The 25,138-nt window shown below is 37.3% G+C and overlaps 1 protein-coding gene across 1 annotated transcript in view; it reads right to left on the bottom strand.

Annotated features, from left to right (window-relative positions):
* Positions 1–19,292: 19,292 nt before the first annotated feature.
* The window catches only part of TOMM70 (translocase of outer mitochondrial membrane 70), a 38,193-nt gene continuing 32,347 nt past the window's right edge, over positions 19,293–25,138 (bottom strand). The window contains exons 10-12 of the mRNA XM_045902755.3: positions 24,329–24,426; positions 23,642–23,764; positions 19,293–21,414 (exon numbers count right to left, since the gene is read on the bottom strand). Of these exons, the coding sequence (XP_045758711.1) occupies positions 21,261–21,414; positions 23,642–23,764; positions 24,329–24,426 (375 nt within the window). The 3' untranslated portion in view covers positions 19,293–21,260. The remainder of the gene's footprint in view (positions 21,415–23,641; positions 23,765–24,328; positions 24,427–25,138) is intronic.

A 25,138-nucleotide genomic window follows, 5' to 3' on the forward strand; every position in this document is an offset into this window, starting at 1 on the left:
TTTGATCTTATATCTTGCAACCTCACTAAACTCACTTACTCTAGCAGCTTTTTTGGGGTAGAGTCCATATGGTTTTTTACATAGATGATCATGTCTGCAAATAAAGACATTTTGTAAAATAAATACGCTTTTTCCTTTCCAATCTGGTTCCTGTTTGTTCATTTATTCATTCATTCATTCATTTTTGGCCTGTGGCATTGGCTAGAAGTTCTAGAACAGTGTTGAATAGAAGTAGTGAGTGGACTTAAGTTGTGTTGGTCCTGATCTTAGAGAAAAAAATTTAGCCTTTCATAGATGCCCTCTATTACATTGGGGAAATTCCTTTTTATTCCTAGTTTGGTGAGAGTTTTTATCAGGATAGGATGCTGGGTTTTTTTAGATTCCTTTTCAGTCTTTATTGAGACAAACATGTCTTTTTTTTCTTCTTTAGGCTATTTATATTGTGAATTACATTGATTGATTTTGGAGTTATAAAACCAACCTTTCATTCTTGGGATAAACTTCACTTGACCATAATGAATTATTGTTGGATTTGATTTGCTAACATTTGAATTTTTGCATCTGTGTTCATAAGGGAGTTTGGTCTGTAGTTTCCTTGTAATATCTCTTTCTGGTTTAGGTATCAGGATCTGCTGCCTCCTAAAATGACTTGGAAAGTGAGGTGCCTGGGTAGTGCAGTCAGTTGGGCATCTGACTCTTGGTTTTGGCTCAGGTTGTGATCTCAGGGTCAGATCGGGCCACATATGGGCCTCTGCACGTGGCAGGGAGAAGCTTGGGACTCTCTTTCTCCTCTCCCTCTGTCCCTTCCCCTCATACTCTCTCTCAAATAAATAAATCTTTAGAACATTTTAAAAAAATGACTTGGAAAGTATTTCCTTCTCTTCAGTGGTCTGAGAGAGTTGTGTGGTAATTTGCATCTTGTCTCTTGATTTTGATTATTCTTGTTGGAGGTTTATCAATTTTATTGAACTTTTCATAGAACCATATTTTGATTCCATTGTTTTTTTTTAAATCTCTTTTTTAGATTTGATTTCATTGATTTCTGCTTATTTATTTTCTTCTGCTTACTTTGTGTTTCATTTGCTCTTATTTTTTCTAGTTTCTTAAAGTGTGTACTGAATATCTTTGATTGGAGACTTTTCCTTCTTTCCAGTATAGGCCTTTAGTGGTATAAATGGCACAGGATTGCTTTAATTGCATCCCCAACCTTTGATACGTTGTGTTTTCCTTGTCATTCAATTTAAAATCCTAACTTCTCTTTGTCATCTTCTGTGATCCAAGCGTTATGTTATTTAGTTTCTAAATATTTGGAGATTTTCCAAATCTTTCTGTTACTGATTTCTAAATTGATTCCACTGTGGCCAAATAACATACTTTTATAATTTGAGTCGTATTAAATTTATTGAGACTGTTTATGGGCCAGAGTATGCTCTATCTTAGTAAGTGTTCCATGTGCAGGTGGAAAGAATGTATATTTTGCTGTTTAGGTATTCTATAAATGTCAATTAGGTCACATTGGGTGATAATGTTTTTAGTCTTTTATATCTATCGATTTTCTAATTTTCCGATCAATTAACAGGGGTGTTGATAGCTCTGATTATAATTGTGGATTTGTTTATCATTATACTGCTATCAGTTTTTGCTTCATGTTTTTTGAAGCTCTCTTATTAGGTGCATCAATATTTAGGGCTGTTACATCATCTTGCTGAATAGACCCTTTTTCCATTATGAAGCAAGTATCTATTTTTTGCCCTAAAGTGACTTTGTCTGATATTAATAATGCCAGTCTTTCTTTTGATTAGTATTAACATGATTTATCTTTTTCCATTTTTCCTTTTAATTTTAACCTCTTTGTGTCTTCAGGATGGTTGGTTTGTTATTTATTTTAGAGAAAAAGAGCGAATGGGATGGGGGAGAGGCAGAGGGAGAGGGAGAGAGAATCTCAAGCAGGCTCCACACACAGCACAGAGCCCAATGCGGGGCTTGATCCCATGACCCTGAGATTATGACCTTAGCTGAAATAAAGAGTCGGATGCTTAACCAGCTGAGCCACCGAGGTGCCCCATGTGTCTTCATGTTTAAAGTGGGTTTCTGTTAAGCAGCATATAGCTTGGTCATGCATTTTTATCTAGTTTGACAATTTCTTAATTGGGGTGTTTAGGCCATTTACGGTCATTGTGATTACTGATATGGCTGGATTTAAATCTACCATCTTTTTATTTTGTATTTATCCCATTTGTTCTTTGTTTCCTTTTTCTTCCTATTCTTTCTCTTGGATTAAATACTCTTCTGTGGTATACTTTATCTCCTTTGTCGGATTATAAATCATAATTTTTTATTGTGTTATTTTACTTTTTGCTTTATGGTTTATAGTATATATTCTTAACGTCACAGTCAACCTTCAAGTATTATGTCAGTTGACATGTAAGAATCTTAAAGTAGTATACTTCATTTTATTCCTTTCTTTGTATTGTCATACACTGTACTTCAGCATATGTATGAACCCCACAATATATTGCTATTTTTGTTTTAAACACCCAGTAATCGTTTAAAGATACTTAAAAAGCAAGTAAACATCTTTTGTAGCCAACATATTACCATCTCTGGTACTCTTCATTAGAGTAGATCCTTTGTTTTTGTTTGAAGCACTTCCTTTAACATTTTAGGTAGCGTAGGTCTGCTGGTGATTTATTCTTTCAGCTTTTGTATATCTGAAAAGTTTTTATTATGCTTTCATTTTTTAAAATATATTTTTACTGATTATAGAATTCACCTTTTCTTTCCTTTGAGTACTTTAGATATGCTGCTACGCTGTATTCTGGCTTGCATTCCAGAGGCAAAGTGTACTGTCATTATTATCCTTTGTCCCTCTCTGTAATGTCTGTTTCTCCTCTGTGCTTTTAAGATTTTTCTCTTCATCATTAATTTTATAGAACTTGATTACGATGTGCTTTAATGCAGTTTTTTTTTTTTCCATGTGTCTTGTGCTTACGAGTTCTTTGTGATTTGTGCATCCTTGGTTTTATAATTTTCATCAGATTTAGAACATTATCAGCTAGGATTTCTTAAAGTGTTATGAACCCTTCCCTAATTATATATACATCAGGTTGCTTGAAATTGTCCCAACAATGATACTATTTTCGTCGTCCCCCCCCTACACACTGCCCTGGTATATTTTCTGTGTATTTCCTTTTTGCTAGTTTCTGTGTTTTGGTGTATGTTTTTTTTTTTTTTTTTTATCATTTTCTGCTATATCAGTGGCTATCTTTTCTTTGTCACTGTCAGGTGGTTCCTGACAGTGCTTTAGGTAGTTTCCTTATATCCATGTGCTGATCAATACTCAGCTGAAGATGTGAGCACAGCCCTTTGCAGATCTCTTGAGCTTCCTCTGTATGCAACTCTCTCCTCTCCCATACCTCTGCCCCGTGAACTCCTACCATCTTGGCTTCCCAGGGTTTCTAACTTAGCCTCCTCAATTCAGGGAGACTGTTCACCTGCAGCTGTGTTTTCACTCCCTGTGCTGCAAACTGGAAACTCTAGCTAGAGCAATTAGAGGATTCACCTCTTTTGTTTACCTTCTCTTGGATCACTGTCCTAAGGACTGGTATCTGAAAAATAGTTTCGTATGTGGTCTTTTTTTCTTCTTTTTTTTTCTTCCAGTTATTTCAGATGGGAAGGTAAATCTGATCCCTGTAACTCCATCTTGGCCACAACTAGAAGTTCCCAAATAACTTCTTAGTATTTTATAAAAATACTTTAAACCTCACAGATCCTTTTAAATGATGGAAGAACTTTTAGGTAACCATGGACTGTATTTTGAGAATCATTGCTCTGTATCCTAAGAGGCCCACAGACAAATATTTAAACTTCATAATTTTAGTGTGAAACTATTTTTTGGTAGATAATCTTGCAGTAAACCCTATATCTGAATGATCTGACTGATGTGGGTGTGGCGAGCCTAGGAGCCCTCTGCCTTGGATTCCCTTAGTCCCCAGACAACACTTTATGGTATTTCCTTCAAAGAACAGCTCAGAATAGTTTGAAAACTAGTGGATAAGGGGCGCCTGGGTGGCTCAGTCGGTTGAGCGACTGCCTTCGGCTCAGGTCACGATCCCGGAGTCCTGGGATCGAGTTCCGCATCGGGCTCCCGGCTCGGCGGGGAGCCTGCTTCTCCCTCTCCCACTCCCCGCCTCTCATGCTGATTCTCTCTCGCTTGTTCTCTAATAAATAAATAAATAAAATCTTTAAAAAAAAAAAAAAAAGAAAACTAGTGGATAAGCCATCCTAGCTATAGAAGGAAAGATACTTTACCTTTATGTGGCATTCCTATAACAGATAAAGCACATGGATGCTAGAACTTGTTTTTGTATTTCATTAAATGCATGTTGTCTTGTCCTTTTGCTGTTGTATTGGGTGAGCTTGCCTTCTGGTGCATTCGAAGACTATAAAATGAATGAATGAAGTAGGCATCTACATTAGTATGTAACATTTTATTCTCCTACAGTATGTGGTAACATGCCCCCTGATTCCACTTTTAAGAAAGTGATACCTGATCAAAATGAACCCTGGATTTGGTCCACTTGAAACAGTAGAATACTGCATTCAAGGCCATGAAAATGTTTTGGTCAAAGGTCATTCCTCTGTAATCCCTCACTTTTTGTTGAGTTAGGCAGTGATACTTTTTTGCATAATACTTTGAAGTTGGCTGTTAACATGTTGCAGTCTTTCTCCTGCAGTTCAAATAAGGCAGCACGTTTAACTAATTGAAGTGACTCCCTTACAGTGATGATGTCCTTTGTTGAAATAAGTCAGGATATGCAGGTAGTTATGAAAGTGTCACTCAACATTGGCCTAGCTATTTAAAGTTGAGAGCTAACAGATAGTGGGTTTTGCATTGGTTGCAAATGAGTAAATTACTAACATTACAGGGTTTAAACTGTTAGATTGTGACATCAAGTGGATGTTTAGGGAAGGACTTCTTGCTGCCACCAAAAGTTAAGTCTGCGCAAAGTCTACCAAGTGAAAAAGGGTTTAGACAAGAGTTTAGGTTTCAGGATCAATGTTCTGCTCTACTAGCAGTAGTTTTAAGTCTTTTATGCTACCTCCTAAGCGCGGTGGGGTGTGTTTTGATGGTGAACGGGTCTGATGAAGCCAGGAAAGCTGTGTGTTCTGTGATGTATGCACTGGCCAAACATACTGCCAGTGCGGCAGGTTTCACATGGGCATTTCTCCGTTATGCCTTATAACCACTTTTGTGTTGTAGTTACATATTTCTTGTTAAATTATTATCTTCATTCGGCTCTATTTCTTCTTGAGCGAAGATTGAAGAATACATAAAAGCTAGTTATTGGAAGAGAGAATGCACTTTAGGATAAAGAGGTTTGTTAAAATCAAGAATTAAGAAGTCAAGCTCTAGGGTCGCCTGGCTGGCTTGTTCAGTGAAATGTGTGACTCTTGATCTTGGGGTTCAAGCCCCACCTTGGCTGTAGAGATTACTTAAAACAACAACAACAACAAACAACTTAAGCTCCAGATCTACCATCAAATAACCAAAACTCAAACAGGTGAGGATATTACTTCTTGTTCAGTAATTACTTCATAGCTGGTTCATAATTCACTAAGTGAACAAGAATCTGGAAGAATGGAGCATGGTGGGCAAGGTGTAGTAATATTCTAAATGTTGTGATTCCTAGCTCTTCCTGAAATATTTAAAACCCTACAAATGTGTTCCTTTGTGCTCGTGTTATTACTCTTGTGTCTGTAGCTTGATTCTCAAAGTTTCTCACTTAAAACCATACCATCCTGTAAAATGTTCCTATTTTTTTACATTTCTTTTTATTATTATTAATTTGTCTATCTCAATATTACATTAGTTCAGGTGTACAACATAGTGATTCAGTAAGTCTGTATGTTATGCTGTGCTCACAAGTGTGGCAATCATCTGTCGCCATATGATGCTGATATAATATCAATGACTATATTCCCTACACTGTACCTTTCATCCTCATGACTTATTCATTCCAGAAGTGGAAGTCTGTATCTCCTATGCTTTCACCCATTTTGCTCTCCCAAACCCCCACAACCATCAGTTCTCTGTGGTTTCTTTCTGCTTTTTCTTTATCTGTTCATTTGTTTTTTAGGCTCAACATATAAGTAAAATCAAGGCAAATACCTTTCTCTGATTTATTTAGCATGATACCCTCTAGGTCCATCCATTGTTGTCACAAATGGTAAGCTCTCATCCATTTTATGGCTGACTAATATTCCCTTGTATACATAGCGCACATCTTCTTTATGCAGTCGTCTATGGATGAACACTTGGGTTGTTTCCATTTTTTTGGTTATTGTAAATGCTGCAATAAACAAAGAGGTGCATGTAACTTTGAATTCATGTTTTCATGGGATATTTTTGCAGGGTGGGGGGTAAGTACCCAATAATGGAATTACTGGATTATAAGGGCTTTCTATTTTTAATTTTTTTGAGGAAACTCCATACCATTTTTCACAGTGGCTACACTAATTTGCATTCCCACCAATAGCACACAAGTGTCCCTTTTTTTCCACATCTTCACCAACACTTGTTATTTCTTGTCTTCTTGATTCTACCAATCTGACAGGTATAAGATGATATCTCATTGTGGTTTCAGTCTACATTTTCCTGATGATTAGTGATTTTGAACATGTTTTCATGTTGGCTATCTGTATGTCTTTGAAAAAATGTCTCTTCAGGTCCTTTGCCCATTTTTTAATTGGGTTATTTGTTTTGTGGGGGTTGAGTTGTATAAGTTCTTTATATATTTTGGATATTACCCCTTATCAGATATATCATCTGTGAATATCTTCTCCCATTTGGTAGGTTGCCTTTTTGTTTTGTTGGTGGTATCCTTCACTGTGCGAAAGCTTTTTATTTTGATGTAGTCTCAGTAGTTTAATTTTGCTTTTGTTTCCCTTGACTGAGGAGACAGATCTAGGAAAATGTTGCTATGGCTGATGTCAGAAATTACTGCCAGTGTTTTCTTCTAGGACTTCATGGTTTCAGGTCTCAAATTTAGGTCTTTAATCCATTTTGAGTTTTATTTTTGTATATGGTGTAAGAAAGTGGTCCAGTTTCATTCTTTTGCATGTAGCTGTCCAGTTTTCCCAGGACCATTTATTTATTGAAGAGACTATCTTTTCCTCAGTGTATGTTCTTGCTTCTTCTGTCATTGATTAATTGACCGTATAAGCATGGTTTTATTTCTGGGATGTTTATTCTGTTCCATTGATCAATGGTGCCAGTACCAAATTGTTTTGATTATTACAGCTTTTTAATACATTTTGAGATATGGGATTGTAATACCTTCAGCTTTGTTCTTTTTCAAGGTTGCTTTGGCTATTCAAGGTCTTTTGTGGTTCTATACAAATTGTAGTATTCTAGTTCTGTGAAAAATGCTGTTGGTATTTTAATAGGGATTGCACTGAATCTGTAGATTGCTTTGGGTAGTATGGACATTTTAACAAGATTGGTTCTTCCAATCTTGAGCATGGAATGTCTTTGCATTTGTGCCATTTTCAGTTTCTTTCATCAGTTTTTACAGTTTTCAGAGTACCCGTCTTTCACCTCCTTGGTTAAATTTATTCCTAGGTATTTTATTCTTTTTCATGCAATTGTAAATGGTATTGTTTTCATAATTTCTCTTTCTGCTACTTCATTATTACTGTATAGAAATGCAGCTGATTTCTGTGTAACTTTTGTATTCATTATTCTAATGGGGTTTTTTTTGGTGGAGTCTTTAGGGTTTCCAGTGCATAGTATGTCATCTGCAAATAGTGACATTTTAACTTCTTCCTTACCAATTTGGATGTCTTTTATTCCTTTTTCTTGTCTGATTGCTGTGGCTAGGACTTCCAGTACTATGTTGAATAAAAGCAGTGAGAATATGGGATATCTTTGTCTTGTTCCTGATCTTAGAGGAAAAAGTCCAGTTTTTCACCATTGAATAAGATGTCAGCTGTAGGGTTTTTTTTGTTTTTTTTTTTCCCCACAAATGGCCTTTATTATGTTGAGATATGTTCCCTGAAAACCCACTTTGCTGAGAGTTTGTATTATGAATGGGTGTTTAATTTTGTCAGATGCTTTTTCTGCATCTGATATGATCATATGATTCTTATCCTTCGTTTTGTTCATGTGGCCTATCATGTTGATTGATTTTCAAATAGGGAACCATCCTTGCGTCCCTGGAGCAAATCCCACTTGATTGCAGTGAATGATCCTTTTAATGTATTGTTGAATAGAGTTTGTTAATATTTTGTTGAGGACTTTTGCGTCTATGTTCATCAGAGATATTGGCCTGTAATTTTCTTTCTTAGTAGTGTCTTTGTCTAGTTTTGTTACCAAGGCAATGTTGGCCTTGTAGAATGTTTGGAAGCTTTCCTTCTTCTTCTGTTTTTTGGAATAGTTTGAGAGAATAGGTTTTTTTTTTTTTTAAGATTTTATTTTATTTGTCAGAGAGCGAACGAGAGAGCACACAAGCAGGGGGAGTGGCAGGCAGAGGGAGAAGCAGACTCTCTGCTGTGCAAGGATCCTGAAGCGGGACTTGATCCCAGAACTCTGGGATCATGACCTGAGCTGAAGGCAGACGCTTAACCGACTGAGCCACCCAGGTGTCCTAAGAGAATAGGTATTATCTCTTCTTTAAATGTTTGGTAGCATTTACATGTGAATCCATCTGGTCCTGGACTTTGTTAGGAGTTTTATTACCAGTTCAGTTTCATTACTAGTAACTGGTCTGTTCAGATTTTCTGTTTCTTTCTGACTCAGTTTTTGAAGACTATGTTTCTAGGAATTTACCCATTTCTTCCAGGTTGTCCAGTTTGTGGGCATGTAATATTTTGTAACATTGTAGTCCTTTATATTTCTGTGGTGTTGACTGTTACTTCTCTTTCATTTCCAATTTTATTTTTGTCTTCTCTTTTTTTGAGTCTGGTTGAAGGTTGAGCAGTTTTATTTTTTCAAAGAACTGACTTGATTTTATGGATTTTTTCTTTTTTTTTTTCCAGTCTATTTCATTTGTTTCTGCTCTGATCTGTATTATTTCCTTCCTTCTACTAATCTTGGGTTTTGATTTTCTTTTTCTAGTTCTTTTAGGTGTAAATTTAGATTGTTAATTTGAGATTTTTCTTATTCCTTGAGGTAAGCCTGTATTGCTATAAATTTCTTTCTTAGAACTGCTTTTGCTACATCCCAAAGATTTTGGACTACTGTATGTTCATTTTCATTTGTCTACATGTAGTTTTTTGATTTCCTCTTTCTTTGTAACCCATTGGCTGTTTAGTGGCACGTTGTTTGGCTTCCATGTTTGTATTTTTTTCCGCTTTTTTCTTTTGATTGTTTTCTGGTTTCATACTGTTGTGCTTGGAAACGATGTATGATAGGCCTTTAGTCTTAAATTTATTGAGATTTGTTTTGTGGCCTAACATGATCTGTCCTGGAGAATGTTCCAGGTGCACTTTGAAAAGAATGTGTATTCTTTTGTTTTGGGGAGGGATGTTCTGTGTGTATCTGTTAAGCCCATCTGGTTTAATGTGTCACTGAAAGACACAGTTTCCTTATTGATTTTCTGCCTGGATGATCTACCCATTGATGCAAGTAGGGTGTTAAAGTCCCCTATTGTTATTGTATTACTATCATTTTCTTCCTTTATATCTTTTAATATTTGCTTTATGTATTTAGGTACTCCAGTGAGTGTTGGGTGCATACATTATTTACAATCGTTATGTCCTCTTGTTGGATTGATCACTTTTTCATTATGTAGTGGGCTTCTTTGTCTCTTGTTATAGTCTTTATTTTTATTTTTTAAAGATTTTATTTATTTATTAGAGAGTGTGCATGCACAAGCAGGGGGCGGGGCAGGGGGACAGAGGGAGAGGGAGAAGCAGGCTCCCTGCTAAGCAGGGAGCCCGACAAGGGGCTCAATCACAGGACCTAGGATCATGATTTGAGCCAAAGGCAGATGCTTAACCAGCTGAGCCACCCAGGTGCCTCTCTTGTTATAGTCTTTTAGTCTATTTTGTCTAACTATTGCTACCCTGGCTTTCTTTTTTTCACTTCTATTTGCATGGTATATCTTTTTCTATCCTTTCTTTTTTTTTTTTTCTTTTTTTTTTTTTTATAAAGATTTTATTTATTTATTTGAGACAGAGAGGATAAGAGACAGAGAGCATGAGAGGGAGGAGGGTCAGAGGAAGAAGCAGACTCCCCGCCGAGCAGGGAGCCCGATGCGGGACTCGATCCCGGGACTCCAGGATCATGACCTGAGCCGAAGGCAGTCGCTTAACCAACTGAGCCACCCAGGCGCCCCTCTATCCTTTCATTTTCAGTCTGTATGTGTCTTTAGGTCTGAAGTGTCTTTTGTAGACAGCATATAGATGGGTTTTATTTTCTCCATCCATTCTCCCACCCTGTATCTTTTGATTGGAGCATTTAGACCATTTACATTTAAAGTATTCATTGATATGGGCGCCTGGGTGGCTCAGTTGGTTAAGCAACTGCCTTCGGCTCAGGTCATGATCCTGGAGTCCCAGGATCAAGTCCCGCATCGGGCTCCCTGCTCGGCAGGGAGTCTGTTTCTCCCTCTGACCCTCCCCCTCTCCTGCTCTCTCTCTCTCATTCTCTCTCTCAAATAAATAAATAAATAAATCTTTAAAAAAAAAAAAGTATTCATTGATGGTATGTACTTGTTGCCATTTTGTTGTTTCTGGTTGTTTTTGTAGTTCTTTGTTTCTTTTCTTGCTCTCTTGTGATTGATGACTTTCTGTACTGTTAGGCTTGGCTTTCTTTCTCTTTATTTTTGTGCATATTACAGGTTTTGGGTTAGTGGTTACCATGATGTTCATATATAGGATCCTAAGTATATAACGAACTAATATTAAGTTGGTCATTTAAGTTTGAACACATACTTTTTTACTCCCTCCTCCACATTTTATGTGTATGCTGTCATATTTTACATCTTTTTATTCATAATTTTCTTTTCTATCCGTGGCCTCCCCCCCCCCCCCCCAACTTAAGTCCCTTTAACATTTCTTGTAAGGCCAGTTTAGTAGTGATGAACTCCTTTTACTTTTGCTTAGGAAACGCTTTCTCTCTCCTTCAATACTGAATAATAACCTTGCCTAGCGGAGTATTCTTGGTTATAGGTTTTCCCCTTTAGCTCTTTGAATATATCATACTACTCCCTTCTGGTCTGCTAAGTTTCTGCTGAAAAATCAATTGATAGCCTTATGGGGTTTCCCTTATATCTAACTTTTGCTTCTCTTTTACTGCTTCTAAAATTTTTTTAATCTTTAACCTTTGCCATTTTATTTTTTAAAGATTTATTTATTTGACAGAGCACAAACAGGGGGAGTGACAAACAGAGGGAGAGGGAGAAAGAAGCAGGCTCCCTGCTGAGCAAGGAGCCCAATCAGGGCTCAATCCCAGGACCCTGGGATCGTTACCTGAGCTGAAGGCAGATACTTAACCGACTGAGCCATCCACGTGCCCCTAACCTTTGCCATTTTAATTATGTCTTGTCATGGACCTCCTTGGATTCACCTAGTTTAGAACTTTTTTCACCCCATTTCTTAAAGGAGTCATTTCTGCTCACTAGTCCATTCTTGTCTTTCAGTTACTTTTCAGAGCCTGGTAGCCAGAGTCTGCCCTCACCATTCCAATGACACTTCTTTGGCAAAGACTACTGATAATCTATTTGTAGGCCTGTCCATTTGACCTCTCAAACCTAACACCATCATTGTGACCTTGGTCTTACTGTGGTTAGTGGTCTGACAACTTTTCATTGCTACCTTTGTTTGTCGCTTAGATGTTGATGTTTCCCGAAGTTTTATTTTTAGCCCTTTTTATTTTCTCCTGAAGTAACCTCATCTATATGCAGTGTTAAATATATGCTGATGGTTCTCAAACATGCAGCTACACTATTGGCAGCTTCTCACCAGTTAAAATAAAAACAACAGCTTCATCTTGCTGGACTCAACTTGGATGGCTTATTTTCAGCTCATACTCATAATGTGTCTTTACTTAGGTTTTATTTTTAAATTCCGGTGGTTTTTCCCATTTTCTAGAAAGCTCCTTTCCTAAATCAATTTATCCCTCAAGTACTAGCAGAATTCATTACTGTCGTGTTGTGTTTCCATACCACATTATATAGAGCTTTATGGCACCAATTTGTCATCTTAGTTTTGGAGCTCCTCGGAGCCTTTATGTTCATCTTTTTGTGGCTAGTCCTCACCGTGATGGGTGCTCAGTAAAAACATGCTGAATTGGAGTAACTTTATTCCTACAGATTGCACTAATACATGTACAAGTTTTCTGGCTAAATGACTTCTACATTTTCTTCAATCTTTTCTTTACCCTAAGGGATTCTAATTGGGTAAGATCTGGGACATGGTGTAGCTTCACATAATTTAGAGCTGGATAGAACAATTATTTACTTAAAAGCACACAGGTAGTGGAAAGCATTGTTAGTTAAAACTTAGGTCACTTCATGCTGAGGCCAGTAATACTTTTCCCTGCACCATGCTATTGTCCAAGACAGACATTGTAATTGGTGAAAGATTAAGCTTGAGATGAATAAAAGGTAAAAACATGTACAAATGGGTAGTCATTTCTTGGTGAGTCTCTTAAGTTTATGCCTGTCCTAGGAACAGAGGCATTGATACCTTTTCTTCCAGACTGTCCTTTCAGAAAAGTTTGTATAGTGAACGATTTGGGAAGATGGAGACTGTCTCTTTCTGGAGAATAGGACGGGCTTGTTCACAAACCAGTATAATAAAAATGTTTTCCTCTGATGCCAAAGTCAGGCATGTTTGCTTGCAGTCAGCCCATTAAGATTTGGTTTCTTAAGCTCAGTTTTTCATCTGTGACACAATCCCACTGCCTGTGCAGCATCCACCTAGATACTTCAGGTCATCTCCATAGTATTTGGGGTACAAGGGAAGCAAAGCAAACATGAAGCTCATGTTGCTTGCCATTCTTAAGTAATTAGGTCCATTGTCTCTGACCTAGGATCTTAAGTCTTTTGCCATCATTTGTGAAACTAATTTATAAGAATGGCAAATAGTTTACAAGACTGGTAAAATCTTAAATCCTTCACAGGTCTTGACATAAAGCAGACATTCTGAGATAAAATTGGGTACAATGGTTTAATAAAGCAGTTCATTGATAATTTAGATGATGGGCCATCTCTGCAGAGAATCTCACCTGTTCTCTCTGGTCCCCTTTACTTTAAACTTCCATCCTCTAAAATGATGTCCAGGAGTCTGTTTTAGTCGTGGTCTTCTTCCCCCACATTTGCTCTGTGAGCCTTCTCTGTTGAGCCCTCCCATGGCCTCTAGGACAACGCTTGCAGAGTCCTGTTTTCTTCCAGTGCCAACAAAAGAACTGGAGAAATTAAGCTGACTGAGCTCTGAAAGGCAGTTGTCATGTTGGTCCTTAGCCTGTTCCCACTTTTAACTCCCTCCCCTCCTTTGGTTGGGGCCAGGCAACACAGCCGTTTCTGTCCCAGTGATCAGCAGGACCTTGAATAAACTCTAGCATGAAGACCATCTAGAATGGTCTAAGAATACTAGCTTTCAACCCCCAATAGAATCTGTGCAGTGTCACCTTAATATAAACCAGAGTGTAGTTATTTTCATATTGCCTAATTTTAACACTTTTAAAAATGTTTGGAAATAGCATAATACCCTCTAGTTCCATCCACGTCATTGCAAATGGCAAGATTTCGTGGGTTTTTTTTTTTTTTGATGGCTGCATAATATTCCATTGTATATATATATATATACCACATCTTCTTTATCCATTCATCTGTCGATGAACATCTTGGCTGTTTCCATAGTTTGGCTATTGTGGACATTGCTGCTATAAACATCGGTGGGGGGGGTGCACGTACCCCTTCAGATCACTACATCTGTATCTTTGGGGTAAATACCCAGTAGTGCAATTGCTGGATCATATGGTAGCTCTATTTTCAACTTTTTGAGGAATCTCCATACGGTTTTCCAGAGTGGCTGCACCAGCTTGCATTCCCACCAACAGTGTAGGAGGGTTCCCCTTTCTCTGCATCCCCGCCAACATCTGTCGTTTCCTGACTTGTTAATTTTAGCCATTCTGACTGGTGTGAGGTGGTATCTCACTGAGGTTTTGATTTGGATTTCCCTGATGCCGAGCAGTGTTGAGCACTTTTTCATGTGTCTGTTGGCCTTTTGGATGTCTTCTTTGCAGAAATATCTGTTCATGTCTTCTGCCCATTTCTTGATTGGATCATTTGTTCTTTGGGTGTTGAGTTTGATAAGTTCTTTATAGATTTTGGATACTAGCCCCTTTACCTGATATGTCATTTGCAAATATCTTCTCCCATTCTGTCGGTTGTCTTTTGGTTTTGTTGACTGTTTCCTTTGCTATACAAAAGCTTTTAATCTTGATGAAGTCCCAATAGTTCATTTTTGCCCTTGCTTCCCTTGCCTTTGGTGATGTTTCTAGGAAGAAGTTGCTGTGGCTGAGGTTGAAGAGGTTGCTGCCTGTGTTCTCTGCTAGGATTTTGATGGACTCCTGTCTCACATTTAGGTCTTTCAACCATGTTGAGTCTATTTTTGTGTGTGGTGTAAGGAAATGGTCCAGTTTCCTTCTTCTGCATGTGGCTGTCCAATTTTCCCAACACCATTTGTTGAAGAGACTGTCTTTTTTTCCATTGGACATTCTTCCCTGCTTTGTCGAAGATTAGTTGACCAGAGTTGAGGGTCCATTTCTGGGCTCTCTCTTCTGTTCCACTGATCTGTGTGTGTTTTTGTGCCAGTACCATACTGTCTTGATGATGACAGCTTTGTAATAGAGCTTGAAGTCCGAAATTGTGATGCCACCAGCTTTGCTTCTTTCAACATTCCTCTGGCTATTCGGGGTCTTCTCTGGTTCCATACAAATTTTAGGATTATTTGTTCCATTTCTTTGAAAAAAGTGGATGGTATTTTGATAGGGATTGCATTAAATGTGTACATTGCTCTAGGTAGCATTGACATCTTCCCAATATTTGTAAGCGAAATAAGTCAATCAGAGAAAGACATATCATATGATCTCACTGATATGAGGAATTCTTAATCTCAGGAAACAAACTGAGGGTTGCAGAAGTGGTGGGGGGTGGGAGGGATGGGGTGGCTGGGTGGTAGACATTGGGGAGGGTATGTGCCATGGTGAGCGCTGTGAATTGTGTTAAGACAGATGAATCACAGACCTGTACTTCTGAAACAAATAATACATTGTATGTTAAAAAAGTAGGAAGGGAAAAATGAAGGGGGGGAAATCGGAGGGGGAGACAAACCATGAGAGACTATCTGAGAAACAAACTGAGGGTTCTAGAGGGGAGGAGGGTGGGGGGGATGGGTTAGCCTGGTGATGGGTATTAAAGAGGGTACGTATTGAATGGAGCACTGGGTGTTATACACAATGAATCATGGAACGCTACATCAAAAACTAATGATGTAATGTATGGTGATTAATAATAAAATTTAAAAAAATGTTTGGAAATAGTGTCTTCCTTTTGATGTTATTGGCAGAGGCAGCTCAACTTTTTCTTTACTAACATAGTGTTATATTGTTTCAGATGGCAATGTAGTGATTCAGCAGTTTTATACACTTCAGTCCTCATCGAGCTAAATGTAGTCTTAATCCCTTTTATTTCACTCATCCCATTACCCAGCTCCCCTCTGGAAATCATCAGTTTGTTTTCTCTATTTAAGAATGTTTTTTTGGGGGGGGGGGCGTGCCTGGGTGGCTCAGTCATTAAGCGTCCGCCTTTGGCTTGGGTCATGATCCCAGAGTCCTGGGATTGAGCCCTGCATCGGGCTCCCTGCTCCGCGGGAAGCCTGCTTCTCCTTCTCCCACTACCCCTGCTTGTGTTCCCTCTCTCGCTGTGTCTCTGTCAAATAAAATCTTTAAAAAAAATAGTTGTTTTTTATTTATTTCTTTTTTCCTTAAATTCCACATATGAGAAATCATGCTATTTATGTTTCTTATTTCACTTAGCATTATATCCTCTAGGTCTATCCATACTGTTGCAGATATCAAGATTTCATTTTTTTTTAATGGCTGAGTAATAGTCCATTGTGTGGAATTACATATATACACATCCATACACATATACTGCATCTTTTTTTTTTTTTTAATTCCAATATAGTTAACATACAGCGTTACTTTCAGGTGTAAAAATACAGTGATTCAACAATTCTTCACATTACTCAGTGCTCATCATGATAAGTATACTCTTAATCCCCTTCACCTATTTCACCCATCTTTTCCCCCCTCTGCCCCCCAAATCCCACCTTCCCCTTGGCAACTATTTCTCTTTAAGAGTCTGCTTTTTGGTTTGTCTCTTTTTTCTTTGTTGTTCCTCTAGATCTATCCATGTTGTTGCAAATGGCATGCTTTCATTCTTTTATGGCTTAGTAATATTCCACTGTATATATATACATTTTCTTTATTCATTCATCAATGAATAAATTATGCTTCCATAATTTGGCTATTGTAAATAATGCTTCAATAAGCATAGAGGTGCACATATCTTTTCAAATTAGTGTTTTTGTATTCTTTGGTAAATACCCAGTAGTGGAGTTACTGTATTATATGGTAATTCTAATTTTTTGAGAAAAACTCCATACTGTTTTTCACACTGGCTACACCAGTTTGCATTCCCAACAGGGCAGGATGACTCCTTCTCCACATCCTTGGCAATACTTTTGATTTCCTCATTTTGATTTTAGCCATTCTGACAGGTGTGAGGTGGTAGCTCATTGTGGTTTTGATTTGCATTTCCCTGATGATTAGTGATGTTGAGATCTTTTCATGAGTCTGTTGGCTGTCTGTATGTATGTTGGAAAAATGTCTGTTCAGGTCCTTTGCCCATATTTTAAGTGGATTATTTGTTTTTGAGGGGTTGAGTTGTATAAGTCTATTTTTGGACTTAACCATTGGATATATCATTTGTGAATTTCTTCTCCTACTTAGTAGGTTGCCTTTTTGTTTTGTGGATGGTTTTCCTTCACCATGCAAAAGCTCTTTATTTTGATGTAGTCCCAGTAGTTTAATTTTGCTTTTGTTTCCCTTGACTGAAGAGACAGGTCTAGAAAAATGTGATTGCCGATGACCAAGAAATTACTGCTTGTTTTCTTCTGTGAGTTTTACAGTTTCAGGTCTCACATTCAGGTCTCATCTTTAATCCACTTTGAGTTTCGTGTATGGTGTAAGAAAGTAGTCCAGTTTCATTCTTTTGCATGTAGCTGTCCAGTTTCCTCAGCACCATTTATTGAAGAGACCATTTTTTTCTGTGTTGTATGCTTTCGCCTCCTTCATGGTAGATTAATTGGCCATATAAGGGTGGATTTATTTCTGGGTTCTTTTCTGTTCCATTGATCTATGTGACTGTTTTTGTGCCAGTACCATCCTGTTTTGATTACTACAGCTGTGTAGTGTAATTTGAAATCTGGGATTTGTGATACACCTCCAGTTTTGTTCTTACGATTGCTCTGGCTATTCAGTCTTTTTGGGTTCCATACAAATTTTACAATTATTTGTTCTACTTCTGTGAAAAATGCTGGTATTTTGATAGGCATTGCATTTAATCTGTAGACTGCCCTGGGTAGTATGCACATTTTAAACAAGATTGGTTCTTCCATTCCATGAGCATGGAGTATCTATTTGTGGATTTTGTTTCATCATTGTTTTATAGTTTTCAGAGTACATGTCTTTCACCTACTTGGTTAAGGTTAATCCTAGCTATTTTATTCTCTTTGATGCAATTGTAAATGGGACTGTTTTCTTAACTTCTCTTTCTGCTACTTCATTATTAGTGTATAGAAATGCAACATTTCTGCATGTTGACCTTGTATCCCGCAATTTTATTGAATTCATTTATCAGCTCTAGTAGTTTTTCAGTGGAGTCTTTAGGGTTTTCTGTATGTAGTATGGTGCCATCCACAAAAAGGTGAAGTTTTACTTCTTTCCAATTTGGATGTTTCTTTTTGCTGTGGCTAGGGCTCCAGTACTGTGCTGGACATGCAGAAGTATTGAGTGGATATCCTTGTCTTGTTCTTGATCTTTGAGGAAAAGGTCTGAGTTCTTCATCATTGAATATGTTAGCTGTAGGTTTTCTCATAAATTGCTTTTACTATGTTGAGGTATGTTCCCTCTAAACCTACTTTGTTGAGAGTTTTTGTCATGAATGGATGTTGTACTTTGTCATATGTTTTCTGGTGGCTGCCAGCATTCCTTGGCTTGTGGCCGTATCACTCCAATCTCTCCCAGTGATCACATCCTCTTCTGCGATTTCTCTCTTACAAGCACACTTGGGATTACATTTGGGGCTCACTCAGATAATCCAGCATAATCTTCCCATGTCAAGATCTTAATTGAATCAAATGTGCAAAGTTCATTTTTGCTATGTAAATTAACATTCACAGGTTCCAGGGATCAAGATGTGGGTATCTTTCAGGGGACCAATATCATTCTATCACAGTATGTTAAGGCTTGAAAATAGTTATTAAAGTTCTGTCACTTTATTCACAAATCAGTTTTACAGAGGACTGAGGGTAGGATTAATTGCTCCCCCTTCTATGTTATTTCCTTATAAATATAGCAAAGAACCCAGTGTACTCAGGACAGTCTTGATTAACTATTACTTTTATACTCAAAAGTTTCCTTGTTTTTTTAAACTATACGGTCCTCCTGTTTGTAAACAGCCTTAAGATGATGACAGTTAGCTGAGATGTACCGGGACAGTTTAAACTACAATTTGAGTTTCCAGAGGCCTGAAATTCTGTCTGAACTGTTTTAAAACCAAAGCTGCTGCTTGTTGTTTTGGGATGTATTCCCTGTTTATACCTCAATTAATAAAGGGTAGATAACTTCAGGCACAGGCATCCCTTCTGAAACGCTACAGAGTGGTTGCAAACTGTGATCAAAACTCATTGGTGAAACCAGTTTGAAGATCATGTTAGTCTCAAGGCTCAGGTCTGCTTGGCAAATTTCTAGGCTGCCATGCAAGCATGGGTAAGGCAAGTATAGGTAGGAATAAAGGAAGCCGGCTCTGCTAGCTCTTCTTAGAGCTTTGTTTCACCAGTAAGGAGGACAAATGTTCTCAGGGAGCTCCACCATTCACACCAAAAACTTACTCTGCTTCATATACTAAACATGACCTATTTTCAGTTAGTTTGAGCCCACAAGAGAATGATTATGGTTTTACTCTGTACTATGATAAATGAATAAACTACCTATCTTTTTATTTAAAGAACAGATAGAAAAGCTTGAATGTGATATTTATTTGGTGAATTTACATGTGAGGTCATTTACAAAAGAAAAGATACAGACAGATGCAGCTTTCAGTGCAGTTTCAAATATTTTTCAGAACAAGCAATAGTCCATGAGGATTTGGAATGGTAGTATTGAATGGCACATGCTTCAGTTTCCTTCGTGTTTTTCTACCCAACCCCAAAGGGTAGGAAGGGAGAGCAGTAGAAGAAAATACCAGTGTTAATGTCAATACAGCCATGCAAATAAAAACTTTAACTCAGAGGTTATTCAGAGATGTAGAACATTTCTGTATGTTATGATAGTTGGTACATAATTTAAGAACTAAAATGCAGAGTTCTCAAACTTTTCCGTTATCCAAGCCATCTTAAATTGTCCCCACTAGAGGCCGCCTCAATATTTTCCAAACTCTGACTTTGGAAGGGGTCATTTCTTATAGTTTCTAAGAAGATAGCATTTGCAGACAAAACCTTTTTGACTTCACTAGGATAAAGCACCCTCTTAACAGAGGGGTACAGTGCTCCTTTACTCCCCAAAATGCAAACTTAGATTTCATTTCCAGAAGTGTAACTGAAGGCTTGCTTGCTCTTCTATTATACTCAGACTTAAATAAACCTTTCCCAGCCCCAAATATCTCAAAACAAGAGATACCTTAAGAACACAACCCCTCTCCCACCAGAAAAATCCAGCATATAAACAAAAAGATGGTCTATAAAAGTGACAACTGGAAAAACAAAACAAAACCCAAAGTGATTTCTAAGTAAAAAAGTTAAGTAAGGGAAAAAAAAATCTGTTAGTACTCCTAAGTAAAGACCTGGACATGGGCAGTCAGGCCCTAGAGACCAAGGTTAGCTCAAAACTAAAAAGCATTCCACATTTCCTCAACACCTCTGAAAATACTGGTTTAATATTCTTTAAGCACATGTAGCCATAGTTAAAGCGCTAAACTTAACCACCTCAGGAAATACTATGCTTCTGGCTCCAAGACTTACATCCTTTTGGAACCTTTAATCACATTTTCTTCTCTACAAATTTTAAGCTAATTAAATATTCCCACACATCACACATCATCTTTATACATACAATCAACCTGAATTTTCTTTCAAAAATACACTATTAAATAGTGTACCTAATAGAGAAAATAGCCACAGGCAATTTACAAACCCATTCCTATTTCATCTTACCTCTTGCCTGGTTACTCTCCTATTAATTTTCAGTTTTCCAGCATATATACCAGAGTATTTTGCTTCGGTGTAATTTGATGAAAGCCAGCTGCTGTGGACTTTTAAGAACAATGTACATTATCCATTGGAGTTGAATGGGGTCAAGAGGCTTAAGCTGCCACTGAATCTAACCTTCTGCAGAATCAGAGGCATTGTGCATGCTGACAGTGGTTTAAAGGGTCTGTTTTGCTGCCTTTAAAACAAAATCCCCATTTAAGTTTTGTTTTCTAAAAAAAAAACCAAAAAAACTAAAAGGGATTAATTGAATCCAAAAGAAACCTATTTTACAGCACTTACTATGTTAATTTAAAAACCAACATGCTGTAAAATACATTACACACACACACACACACACAAAATCATCCAGAATATAACCCACCAACCTCCAAAAAAAAAAAGTCAAATCAACAAATCAAAGTTTTTATTTGCATGGCCAATTATCATCTTCTGTACTCTCTGCAACTTTAATATCCCTTTAACAGGTTCTAAGCTTTTGTTGCACAGGGAATAAAAGCTGTAACACTGCAAACTTCCTTCAACAGCCACTCCCGCAACACCTAAACATGAAACATGTAACGAATGACAACAGCACAACAGAAATACTAAGTTCCACCATTCAACACAGTTCATGACAGTGTCTTTAGGGTTCAGTTGAAAAGGGAGTAAACTTCTAAAAAGAGGGTCATTCTCCTCCCCGCCCCCCCACCCCCATTTTATAACGTTGGTGGTTTTAATCCATATTTCTTTGCAACTTCTGTCTGGGCATGGGCAGCATCACAGAGTGAGTACAGATGAGCCATCTCCATTTCCGATTTGGCCAGGTTAATAGCTTTGTTGAACATGTCAATGGCTTTCTCCATGTTTCCTCTAAAAGAACAATTTTAAATGTTTCACAACCAACAAGCATTTCACAGAATACAACGAAGTTTCTGACCACCCAGTTTTATGATTCCAAAAAAAATGCTTCTATACTGTATAAGAAACAAAATTGTGCCTAGCACATAGGAAGCACTCAATGAATATTAGCTACTATTATAAATACTATGTACTTAAACCGTTTGTAGTCTTTGTTTACAGATAAGAACAGCGAGACTAGAGAAATTAAATGACTTAAAATTATAATCCTGTCTGGTTCCTAAATTCTGTGTTTCTATACTACATCATAAGGCTCCTTTAGAAAGTAGTGACATAACCTCAGAGAACATTACTGGTATTCGGGGGCCTTACCTTCACATCTGTGTGAACTCCTCTTCTTTCCCCTCATCTCTTACCACCATACTCCCGCCCCATGCACCTCCGCTCCAGTTACACAGGTTCCCCGGGGCCCCTGGCTCTCCTACCTACATATAATGCTCAGATGATTTATGGCATCTGCCTGACTCTAAATCAAACCCTCACTGTTCTAAGGCTCAGTTCAAATACAATATCCTCATGAAAAATATCTTCCCCTTCCGTCCCCAGTCTTCCCACAGACATATTGTCATTCTGTGCAAGTCAGATGAATATATATTCATATTCTTACTACTTAATAGACACTTCTCCATTCCCAGATCCTAGTACAATACCTGGTAATTAGTATCTGTTTTTTGAGTAAATAGATGAATATGCTTGGTCAAAAAAAATATAATTTACCTCTCACAGTCTAGGTGTGGTTAGGCTTTACATACTTGCCAAGAACCAAGAGCTGTTTTAAGTTGCCTTACCCATGTATATATGCATACATGCCTGTAATCTTACAATAAATATTTATAAAGTTTCTACTATATGTATGCAGTTAAACTCTTAAGAAATACAACAGACCTCTGGAGTGACTGTACTTAACTTCCTACCACAATATATGGCTACATGAAAGACTTGTTTTTTTAAAAAAAACTTTTAAGAGTTCATGTTTGGTTATTAGGTAGACAGGAGATTGGCTAAATGCTAGGATAATGAGCAATTTCACTTATTCATTTACATTCATTCATTTATTTGTAAGGCAGGATTTAGAATGGATTCCTTAAAGTATAATTAATATACCAAGAAAACCCATCAAAATGCATATCAGCGTTCTTAACCCAGGCTCTACAAATAACTTTATAGCTTTCCTCAAAAAAGATTAAGAACCAGAATCCCATCCTATCCTAGTGCAAGAATATTCACATTAACAGACTGGTAAATAAATAATATTTACATGTAATTGTCACAAATTCCATCAGCCTATATATATTCTGCCCACTATGGGGCAAAGAGAGGACCCAGGAGGGGCTGAATGACAGGGAGTTAAGACAATCCCTATTGATTCCTAACAAGATCAGTTAATTTGGCAACAGTGAAATATAGGGGCTAATATCCTATTCCTACTACTGGATTGTCATGTAACTTTGCTAACCAGTTTGGGCATCAGTTTCTACACTCTTCAGTTAAACTAAAGATCATATAATCCCTACCTTTATAAGGACTGGGGTAAAGATCATTTGAAACAAAATTTGGAAAAATACCCAAGGTTCAGTACCTGGCCTAGAGTACTCAAATGGACAGCAATGCGAATATTAAGATGGTATACGACACTAAATTCTATGGCATAAACAGTAGTCACCTGTTAATGGTGGCTCCCAAGTGCAACTCCGGATAAATATTTTCACAAAATAAGAGGTTATGAGCAGTAAGAGTTGCAAAAAATCTTATCTAGCTCCCTGATTTTTAAGACAACTCATGGGCTCAGGGATGTTTCAACGTGTCCAGGTACTTGGCTGGTTGCTTATTTGTAGCAGGATCTAGATCCTCCTGTATTCTGGCAGGAATCCTTATGCTGTGCACTGCCTTAAGCACACTGCAGGTATTTTTTCCTCCAAAAGAAATAATATAGGTGGAAAGAGGAAAGAACACACAAGAGGTATTAGAGAAGATCAAATTTTCCTTTCTAATGCAAAAGGAAAAAATGAAACAAGGCAAATCAAAGTTGTATAGTTTTGAGGGAAGCTTCCTTCAAAAGGCATGACATACTAAGAACTTAGTGGATACTGACAATAACATATTCTGTAATGAGAAGAATGAAAAGATAAGTATCTATGGAGCTGCCTTAAATTTCCTTAGAACAGACTATAGAAGTTACCTTTGCACTTCAATAGTTCCCATGGTTTCATATGCAAAATCACATTTATTGTCAATTTCAATAGCCTTGCTGATGAGCTCCAAACCTCTATCCAGATCTTGCTTCCACTGAAGCTGAAGTAAACTGCAAATGCAACAAGGCAGTCAGATGTAACTATGGCATAGTATCAATAGGAATATAAGCACACAACTCAATTTCTGCCCTAAATGAATTTACAAGGAAAAACAATCTAAAACAGTACATAATCAGATTCGCATTATTTTTTTCAATTGTATATTGGTTTTATAGTCCAAAATCCTTATTATGAAAAAAGTGTCCAAAGGTCTAGACTCTATTACTAACTTACCCTGCAAAGCTTTTTACTTTGTATAAAGTTTTTTTTAAATGATAAGTACATAAGGACTGGAAAAACTAATTTTGATATAGCTAACATTTGAAAGGATGTTCAGAACTGAAATCTTTAAAAGAGTGAAAACAGTATATTTACCAACTGCTGTATAAGAATGAAACATAAAATTTTAAATATTAACAATGAAGCATCTACAGCATTAAGAAATTTGTCACTTAACTCACTGATACTTTCTATTACAGTCCCCCCTTCCTTTCTTAATGACCAGAAGAAATCCATCTTATTACATGCAAGATATACAGTTTCTTACAGAAACAGAGAACCATAAATACACATACCCTTTATGAACATATGTTGTGGCATTATCTGGTTCCAAATCAATACATTTATCATACATATCATCAGCTTTACCAAACTGTTGTTGATCTGTTAATGCCTATGTGAGGAGATACTTCAGTTATATTAAGGTAACTGTCAACCTAAGCAATTAAAAGTATATTGTTTACTAATTAAAATTTACTTAACTTATCCATTATTACCAAGTTTAAATGTTACATCTTATTTTTTTTATAAAGCATTATTGTAAATATGAAATCTTAACTGTTCTTTTTGTCAAGTGGTTACATAAAATAGCAGATGATCTGGTACAGTGTAGACCAGAGAAAGTCCCACTCTTGGTGCCAGTTCTAATATCAGTTTCTCACAGGTACACTCACGTCACTTATTCATAATTTATCATAATATGTCATAAGGGACTTATTTTAAAGACAATACTCATTTGGAAGAATAAATTCAGTTATGTGTTAACTGTTATCAGAGTCATTCCTTAAAAATGTTGATAGAAGAAAAAAAAAAGCAGCTACAGTCAACTATTTTAGGGCAAATCCCATGGCAGAAATGGAACACTTGGTTATATGGATACCAGTTCACACTGAACCTAACTCTGAGACTTGGCCAGCATCTAAGCTCAAGCTTGAGAGTTACACCTGGGACGCCTGCGTGGCTCAGTCGGTTAAGCATCTGCCTTCTACTCAGGTCATGATCCCAGGGTCCTGGGATCGAGTCCCCCATCGGGCTCCTTGCTCAGCGGGGAGCCTGCTTCTCCCTCTCCCTGCCGCTCCCTCTGCTTGTGCTTTCTCTCTCTCTCT

This window comes from Mirounga angustirostris, unplaced genomic scaffold (assembly GCF_029215605.1).
Source record: "Mirounga angustirostris isolate CCGP_5_RB_7025 unplaced genomic scaffold, mMirAng1.0.hap1 SCAF_1, whole genome shotgun sequence".
Taxonomy (NCBI): Eukaryota; Metazoa; Chordata; class Mammalia; order Carnivora; family Phocidae; genus Mirounga; species Mirounga angustirostris.